A 9,555-nucleotide genomic window follows, 5' to 3' on the forward strand; every position below is an offset into this window, starting at 1 on the left:
GAGATATGAATGTCAAGTTCGGTCAAATTTTTCAGCATGGAAGGTGGAGAAATGAATGTTGGGGTAGGAGTCACTTCGCAGTGATCAACAATAAGAATACCAAAGGAAGGGTTGTAAGCTTTATTATGCCCCTTTGATAAAGAATCAATCCAATGCATATGCGTACACCGATTAATACACCACATAAATTGATCCTACTTTTAAACCTGTGTTCAAATCTAGCTACAACGAGAAGGGGGTGGGGGTGTTTGTAAAACTGTATTATACAGAACCCATACATACACAGCCACACACAAACTCATTCACGCAGAACGAAATCTATACTCCTCACTGCCTTCAATAATATCATACATATCAGCGCGATTTGCTCTCACATGAATTTTTTCAGAGTGATAAGAAGTGATAGCAGTGTGAGAAAGGTTCTCTCGGACTTCTTTCCGAATCCCCCACAGTACCTCGCAACATTGCTTCATGGAGGGCCTTGATTGTCTCTGAGGAGCAAGGCACTGCTGAGCCAGTTTCAGAATCTTCTCCACTCCCCTGACTGACGCCGGATTTCTTTGCATTCTTGGATCCATTGTCACTACTGCCTCTCCTTCTTTTAGCTTTTGCATTGCCTGCACATGATATGATGATCCCTTCAATAGTTTTATGATTCTGTCACTCATGGTTTCTTTACCAGGTACATGGATGCATTTTTTTAAGCAATCTATATATGAAGCTAAAATATATACTACAGCTATCTTAAAAAGACGAGAACTAAATATGTTTACTAGTGACTTCACTGATGTACATAATTCACAACCTGACACCAAAAATCTATCTGATACTTTTATTGCCTTGCATTATTATGAATTTCTAACAACATCGGGTTGTAAAATTTAGGGATTAGAACACAACTTTGGTATCATGGACAATTTTAATGTTCCTGGTTGGTGTAGATCAGTACTAGCCTAGCCATTTTGGTAAAATGAAGAAATAAATATTGTTTTCTTTCAACTGATCATCCTTGAGATTTGCCCTATCTATCCAATAGGTACGAGTATAAGTACAAGTAAATGTAAGGTGCATCTGGTTCATTGCCATTCCTAATACTAGAGCTTGCCCTCACATGTGCGAACCAGTGTATTGTTTTAGGACCAGGCTTTTGACCACTCTGCCAAACCATTGCTTATTGACTGAACTGAACGCTATGGTTGCAAAACACCATCTTTCTTGTGTGTTTTTCATATCAAGCACTTCTAGAATAGTTTTATTATATATAAATTATAGAAAATAAAAACACTTTTTTGCGCTAGGAAAAAAAAAAAGGTAGAGATGGGACAATTAGTAACAACCCCCCCCCAACCTGGTGTGATCATAAGGGTCTTCTACTGCTTAGAGAATGTTCAATTTGAGTTATAATTACTGTTGGGAACACGAGCCCATCACCATAGCCCTATCAACGTATACAGTGTTGGCCCCCACCTTGCACCACAATCAAGGTCTACTTCCCACAAGTGACTTCCATGTTTAAGAATCAATCCCCTAACCCAGGGAAGGGAAGTGAGGGAGACCTCCCTACCAACTAGGTCACCACCCTTCGTGGTCATCAAAACACCTTTACCCTATTAGTACACTGGATTTTGTGTTTTTGTAGATATTTTCTTATCATTGTAAATGTGCCTAATGTACCAGGAATCTTGATAATTAGCATAACATATAGCCGCACATAAATACAACACAAAGAAGCATAAAACATTCAAAACGATGCATTTGTTTGAGAGCACTGGGGCCAAAGTGAGCTAGTGTCAGTTTATCACTGATGATCTATTGCTTCCAAAACATACAGATGTACTCTAAATGCATTGTTTAGGAACTCAGAAAAGTTAGTGACCTATTGCTGCTAAAAGTACATATCAAAAGCTAGTATTTTAGTATTTCTGCAGTTTTATTGAGAAGCTAGAAATGCTTACCCATCTTACTGTTACTCTCTCTTTGATTGGCTTTGTTGGTTCAAGAGGGTACCTTGCTGTGACCAGTTCTACAAGTAATACACCAAAGGAGTAAACATCGCTTTTGTCAGTAAGTTGGTATGTCTTGAGGTATTCAGGATCCAAGTACCCAGCAGTTCCTTTCACTTGGGTCGAAATGTGAGTAGCTCCTGGATCATCAGCAGCTAATCGTGCAAATCCAAAGTCGGCTACTTTGGCACGGAGTTTCTCTGTTATGAGGATATTTGATGCTTTTATGTCTCTATGAATAATTGAACGATCTGTAACATAACTGCTAAAAACTCAGGATTCTTGATATTTTCTTTCTACAATCTAAAGTTGCAGTAAGCATAAAGAGAATGTTAGGGAACAAGTAGCTAGCTTTTGAAATTCTCCACCTCCTTTTTCCATTTTCTTCAGGCCCATACACTGGCAGACAGATTGCGATCTTTGCATTCTTTAAGTCTTCTCACAGGACGCGCATAATGATAAAGCATTTTGATTAAATCAGCAGTGTGGACTCAGAAAACAGTACTATACCTGCGTATGTGTGCAGATATGTAACTGCATGAGCTACATCAATTGCAATGTCCAGACGCTCCGCAATTCCAAGCTCAATTCCACGTATACCTGTGTGAAAAATAAGTAATTCTGATTGCAACTTCTCAGCTAAATTTTCAAGCAAACACTAAGAGTTTGTGCTCTATGTGCTAGGCTTAAAAAGTGTTGACAGTGACCCATTACAGGAGAAAGTTTGGTGTTTATAATAGACCTTATAGCATGATTTTTAGATTCAGGTCAATTCGATTGCATTCAAAGTAGGATATGGCAGCAATTAAGAATTAAAACTCCCTCATTTCTCCCTCCACCAAAAAATCTAGTATTGCAACCTTTGTCAACATGCCTTCTGTGGAAAGATAATTTAGTTCTAAATTTTGATAATCTGCGAAGCATATCAGATACATGGATCTCTTGTACTTGACAACATATTGAAGAAGAAATGTCCGAGATCTATATCCCCCAGTGATTGAACTGTAAAGATACTTGAGACTTTTGTTTCCTCATTTACACAATCAAGTAGTAGCATATGTTACATTCCTTGACTTACCATCCAAATGCTCCCTGAGCGTCCCATTGCTAACATATTCAACTACAATAATCCGTTCATCTCCATGCTCCATGTACCCAAGTAACCTTACCAAATTTAGATGTTCAATCTTCGATAATGTGAGGACTTCATTCTTAAACTCTGCAAACAAATTATTATCTGTCTGGACCTGTTGAAAAAGTTAAAAGATATTAAGCATACTGACAGTCAATTAGCCTGCAATTATGATATACATCTCCTAAACCCATAAATCATAAATCTAGAAGGGCCTAAGCTGTTCTGAACTCCACTGATTTTGTTTTGTATCAAATTGCTGTGCAGGTATCTTCAGTAGGATTCAAATTTGCTACAGCCTTATAGGATATGTCACAACCATAAAATAATGCAATTTCAAACTGGCATAATAGGTCACTGTACGATTTTTTTTTTTTTTGACCTTTTTCGCCCGCTTTATGGCAACCAAAGATCCATCCTTCAATTTTCCCTTGTATACCGTTCCAAAGCCTCCCTGTCCGAGTTTGTTTGCAGGGGAGAAATTATTCGTTGCCTTGTAAATTTCTCCAATGGAAAAGGCAGCACCGCCCACCTGTCCACTTGTCTTTGATGAACCATTGAAATTAGAATTCTTGAATCCGAACTGGCTTTTATTGCTGCTTCCTGTAGAATCATCTATTGGAGCTGCATGACAGAGGTAAGAACGCATCTCCAATTACTATTGCATACCTTTGAAATATTATAGCTATCATAAACAGTTCATTTGAGCAATTCTTAGCGGTGGGTGCCGGCAAATTGAGATCAGAAACTTACAGGGAAGTTCTTTAGGTGTCTTGGGGCTGGGCTTTCTTTGCCAAAAGAGGAAAACAGAGAAAACTTTCCTGGCAGCAACTTTGATGTAACTGAAGCCAGATTGGGATTTCCTATGATGGGTCTTGCCTGTGGAATTGCTGGTAGGATTGCCTTGGAAATTGTTGTCTTGTTTGAAGTGGCTGATCGGACTAGTGGACGTATTCCTCATCTGCAGAGCCGGCGGCGGCCAGGCAAAGTCTGGTCACATGATTTGCTCAAATTCAGAGCAAATTGGCTTCTGGTGGTTGTCGGACCAGTTCATAGGGTATTGTGTAATAATTGTTTGCTTAATTTAATAAGACTTGAAAGAGCCTTCCTTTTTGGTTGCGAGGCAAGTGCGCAGCGCATAGCTGGAATTTTCAGCGTAAACAGCTAAGTCAAATTGAAGCCACAATATTATTATCAGATAAAGACAAGATGGCCACCAGGAATACTTAAATACAGGCCCGCAGAAGAACAATGGATCACCTGGGCCATAAAATGAAATAGCTCATGCGTGCTTATATAACAGTACCGGCCCAATTTTATATTCATAATTTCCCGGCCCAGGTAACAAATAAAAAGACCATTTTGCCCATCGCCCAACTCGGTCGGATGACTTAGCCGCCCAAAGAATCACGGTCCATTAACCAAACAGCCCAAAACGGCCGGAGTAACAATCTGCAATTTACTTTAAAATATTTAAAAATTTGGCACTTTTTGCAAAGTAATAAGTTAAGGGATGAGATATATACATTTAAAGCCATACGAATCCAGGAATGATTTATTTAATATCTTCAATCGTCCTCCAAACCGCTGCATCACGTGGTGTTGCCCACAAGGGGTAAAGCCAAAGCCAGCGGAAGACAAGAAATGATCAGCACATACAGCAGGAATCGGCATCAAAGTGCCTAGAGATTTGATAAAAACTCGGATGCATTAAGGTCAAATCATAATTGAAACGTACTGAAGCTTGAACATCTCTCGTAGTACCCATGCCAACAGCAACAGAGCATGATACCCAGCCAGGCAATTTAAACAAAGAGTCAGACAGAAAGTTAAAATACAAAATCTAGGTGAGTTCTTGGAAGTCCAGATTGCCAGCCAGCCAGCAAAGATGAGAGTTTCCACAACCATTTCTAAGAAGCTCTGAGTTATCAACATAGAGATATGCAGAAGTGGAATTGAAGAAAGCGCTGGTCATATCCACTGCAAGAATAGCACTTCCTAGTTGAGAATATAGGATAAAGAAACATCAACCACTTGACGTACCCATTGATCTTTTAACCGGGGAAACCGGCCCAAAAGTCAGCCAGGACTAATAGATGAAAATGTAGAAAATCTTGCTACAGGCTGAGCAGCCAAATTTACAAAAAGTAGAAATTAAGAGACTAAATAGAAGGAGAAACCTGAAGAAATTTTTGGTTCATTGGTCACCGGTTACAAGCTGTATTAAGAGGCCAGAGACATGTTGGATTTTTGGCTCCTCCCAAGTCCCACATCGGTTGGGCAGTGGGAGGGAGGGCCATATTTGCATTATTTAAGCACCTCCCCCCTTTGTGTTATGTATCCCTTCAAGCATCCCAACAAGTTTGCATTTATTGCACTTGTACCCCCTCATTTGTGTGTGTATTTCTCTTACACACTTTGTATTTTCTCTCTTTGATATTAGTGAAGATTTGGTGGTGTCCGAGGACGTAGGCCATATTGGTCGAACCTCGTTAATTTTCTGGTGTTCTGTTTATGTTTATATTCAATAGTTTTTTGTCGGGTATTTTTTTGGTGCTTTTAATTTTGGGGAAAATTGCCCGATTTTCCCAACAATTGGTATCAGAGCTCAAGGTTCTTAGTATGCTCTGTGGTTGCAGTTGAGTCTGATCTTCCACATCAGAAAAGATCCTCGTTTGGCCAAGTTTTTCTTAGTATGCTCTGTGGTTGCAGCTGTGTCTGATCTTCCACATCAGAAAAGATTTTCTTGGATTGTTCCGCTTTGATAACTATTGAATATAGAAGATGGCAGAGATGGCAGGCGAAAAGAGTTCAGAACAATCCACATTGGGAGCTTCTTCTTCGTCCACTTGGGCGAGGAATCTGGCGAATACAAGAATTGCAGTGGAGGTGTTTGACGGCTCGGGTCATTTCGGCATGTGGCAATGCGAGGTTCTAGACGCTCTTTTCCAGCAAGGTCTAGACATCGCCATTGAAGAAAAGAAACCAGAAGATGTTGAAGAAAAAGATTGGAAGACCATCAATCGATTGGCGTGTGGTACAATTCGATCATGCCTGTCCAGAGAGCAGAAGTATGCATTCTCGAAAGAAAATTCTGCCGGTATACTATGGAAGGCATTGGAGGAGAAATTTTTGAAGAAAAGTGGTCAGAATAAGCTCTACATGAAAAAGAGATTGTTCCGCTTTACTTATGTTCCTGGTACCACAATAAATGATCATATCACTACCTTTAATCAGTTGGTAGCTGATTTGATGAATTTAGATGAAACGTTCAAAGATGAGGATTTGGCTTTGATGCTGTTGGGATCCCTTCCCGAGGAGTTTGAATTTCTTGAGACGACTCTACTTCACGGGAAGGTTCAGGTATCTCTTAGTGAAGTTTGTGCTGCTTTGTATAGCTATGAGTTGAGAAGGAAGGATAAAAAGGAAACAACGCATGGCGCAGCAGAAGCATTGATTGTAAGAGGCCGTTCGCAAAGCCAGAAGAAAGGAAGGAGATGGAGGTCCAGTTCGAAACCCAGACCGAACAAAGATGAATGTGCCTTTTGTCGGGAGAAAGGCCACTGGAAGAAGGACTGCCCAAAGTTAAAAGCTAAGGGCAAATCTGACAAAGGGAAAGCCGTCTCAAATATTGCTGAAGTTAATGATGAGGATTCAAACCTTTCATTAGTTCTTACGTCTTCAACAAGCTATTCTGGAGCTTGGCTTTTGGATTCGGGTTGCAGCCACCATATGTGTCCTAATCGGAATTGGTTCTTTGACTTTCAAGAACTTGATGGAGGAGTTGTTTACACAGCAAACAACACACCTTGTGAAACAAACGGAGTTGGCACAATCCATTTGAGGAATCATGATGAATCAACCAGAATATTGACAGATGTAAGATATGTGCCGAGTTTGACAAAGAATCTCATTTCTGTGGGAACATTGGAGTCCAAGGGATTGAAGGTAACTGCAGAAAATGGAGTTATGAAAGTGTTCTCTGGCGCACTTGTAATATTGAAAGGTATACGAAAGAAGAATAACTTGTATTACTATCAGGGTAATGCAGCCATTGGGACAACAGCAGCAATAGCTTCAGATGATGACAGGGATACAGAAGTAACCAAACTGTGGCATATGCGTTTGGGACATGCAGGTGAAAAATCTTTGCGAATTTTAGCCAAGCAAGGATTATTGGAAGGCGTCAAGACCTGCAAATTAGACTTCTGTGAGCACTGTATCAAAGGGAAGCAGACGAGAGTGAAGTTTGGCACTGCAATCCATGATACTAAGGGTATTCTGGATTATGTTCACTCAGATGTGTGGGGACCATCCAAGACAGCATCTATGGGAGGTAAACACTACTATGTAACCTTTGTTGATGATTATTCCCGAAGAGTATGGGTGTATTCTTTGAAGAAAAAGGATGAAGTGTTGGGATGTTTCCTTAAATGGAAAAATATGGTGGAAACTCAGACTGGCAGAAGGATCAAACGACTCAGAACAGATAATGGTGGTGAGTATAGAAATGATCCATTTGATAAGGTCTGTCAAGATGAAGGTATTGTTCGACACTTTACAGTTAGAGATACACCACAGCAGAATGGGGTGGCAGAACGCATGAACCGAACGTTGCTGGAGAAAGTTCGGTGTATGTTGTCCAATGCTGGGTTGGGCAGACAATTTTGGGCTGAGGCTGTGACTTATGCGAGTCATCTCATTAATCGATTGCCATCAACTGCTATTTGTGGAAAAACACCTTTCGAGGTATGGTCTGGAAAACCTGCTAATGATTATAATTCCTTACATGTTTTTGGTTCCACTGTATATTATCATGTTAAGGAATCCAAGTTGGATCCAAGAGCAAAGAAAGCTTTGTTCATGGGGATCACTTCTGGAATAAAGGGCTATCGACTCTGGTGTCCAGAATCGAAGAAGATAATCTTTAGTAGGGATGTTACTTTTGATGAATTTGCCATGTTGGAAAAAGTAACAAATGAAGTTGTGCAACAGTTTGATGATGCTCCACAACAGGTGGAGAATACTCCAAAACAGGTGGAGTTTGAAAGAAGAATTGACCCAGCAGTAAGTATCAAATCAGGTGGAGACACTCCTGTGGCAGAGGAGTCGTCAGATGAAGAAGAGGTTTCAACCCAAGAACCTCCACAGCAACAAGAATCAATAGCAACAAGAAGGCCACGACGAGAGATTCGAAAGCCTGCTCGATTTGTCGATTTGGTGGCCTATGCATCTCCAATTGTAAATGATGAAGTTCCTGCCACTTACAATGAAGCTGTCCAAAGTTCAGAAAATGAAAAGTGGAGGAAAGCTATGAATGAAGAAATGCAGTCCCTTAAGAAGAATGAGACATGGAGGCTAGCCAGCTTACCGAAGGGAAAGAAGGCAATTGGATGCAAATGGGTATATGCAAAGAAAGATGGATTTCCTGACAAGAATGATGTTCGCTACAAGGCAAGGTTGGTGGCTAAAGGCTACGCTCAGACGGAAGGTATTGATTATAATGAAGTGTTTTCTCCAGTTGTGAAACATTCTTCCATTAGAATTTTGTTGGCCTTGGTAGTGCAATTGAATTTGGAACTAGTTCAGATGGATGTGAAAACTGCGTTTCTACACGGTGACTTGGAAGAGGAAATCTATATGACTCAGCCAGAAGGATTCAGAGTTGCTGATAAAGAAAATTGGGTTTGCAAACTAAACAAATCGTTGTACGGATTGAAGCAATCTCCGAGACAGTGGTACAAGCGATTTGACAAGTTTATGTTGGGGCAGAGGTACACAAAAAGCAAATATGATCACTGTGTGTATTTGCGTAAGCTACAAGATGGATCTTTTATTTATCTTCTCTTATATGTTGATGATATGCTGATAGCTTCAATGAATAGTGGAGAAATTGAAAAACTGAAGACTCAGTTGAATAAGGAGTTCGAAATGAAAGATTTAGGTGAAGCCAAGAAGATTCTTGGCATGGAGATAATCAGAGATAGGAAAAGAGGAAGGCTTTGTTTGACTCAGAGAACATATCTGAAGAAAGTACTACAACGTTTCGGCACGAATGAAAAGTCAAAACCTGTGAGTACCCCGTTAGCTTCTCATTTCAAACTAAGTGCATCTTTATCTCCGAAGAGTGTTGCGGAACAAGAGTATATGTCAAAGGTTCCGTATGCAAAAGTTGTTGGTAGCTTGATGTATGCTATGGTGTGTACAAGGCCCGATATTTCACAGGCAGTTGGAGTTGTGAGCAGGTATATGCATGATCCTGGAAAGGAACATTGGCAAGCTGTGAAATGGATTCTACGGTATATTCTGAACACCGTAGATGTTGGCTTAGTATTTGAGCAGGATGAGAAAGTGGATAATTGCATAGTTGGTTATTGTGATTCCGACTATGCTGGTGATATGGATAAACGTCGATCTACG

At 40.2% G+C, this 9,555-nt stretch overlaps 1 protein-coding gene across 4 annotated transcripts; it reads right to left on the bottom strand.

Annotated features, from left to right (window-relative positions):
* Positions 1-97: 97 nt before the first annotated feature.
* LOC127797428 (calmodulin-binding receptor-like cytoplasmic kinase 1) lies at positions 98-5,091 on the bottom strand. Of its 4 annotated transcripts, XM_052330314.1 has the most exons (8): positions 4,662-5,091; positions 4,396-4,587; positions 3,889-4,277; positions 3,518-3,759; positions 3,082-3,250; positions 2,514-2,603; positions 1,956-2,254; positions 98-617 (listed from the first exon to the last, which is right to left on the bottom strand). In XM_052330314.1, the coding sequence occupies exons 3-8, from the start codon at positions 4,094-4,096 to the stop codon at positions 303-305; spliced, it is 1,323 nt and encodes a 440-aa protein (XP_052186274.1). In that variant the 5' UTR covers positions 4,097-4,277; positions 4,396-4,587; positions 4,662-5,091; the 3' UTR covers positions 98-302. The 4 variants fall into 4 exon arrangements, with proteins under 4 accessions (XP_052186274.1, XP_052186277.1, XP_052186275.1 ...); XM_052330317.1 differs by lacking the exons at positions 4,396-4,587; positions 4,662-5,091 and having other exon boundaries at positions 3,668-3,759; positions 3,889-4,340; XM_052330315.1 differs by lacking the exons at positions 4,396-4,587; positions 4,662-5,091 and having other exon boundaries at positions 1,956-2,203; positions 3,889-4,339.
* Positions 5,092-9,555: the final 4,464 nt, after the last annotated feature.

Source organism: Diospyros lotus, chromosome 3 (genome assembly GCF_014633365.1).
Source record: "Diospyros lotus cultivar Yz01 chromosome 3, ASM1463336v1, whole genome shotgun sequence".
In the NCBI taxonomy this organism is placed as follows: domain Eukaryota; kingdom Viridiplantae; phylum Streptophyta; class Magnoliopsida; order Ericales; family Ebenaceae; genus Diospyros; species Diospyros lotus.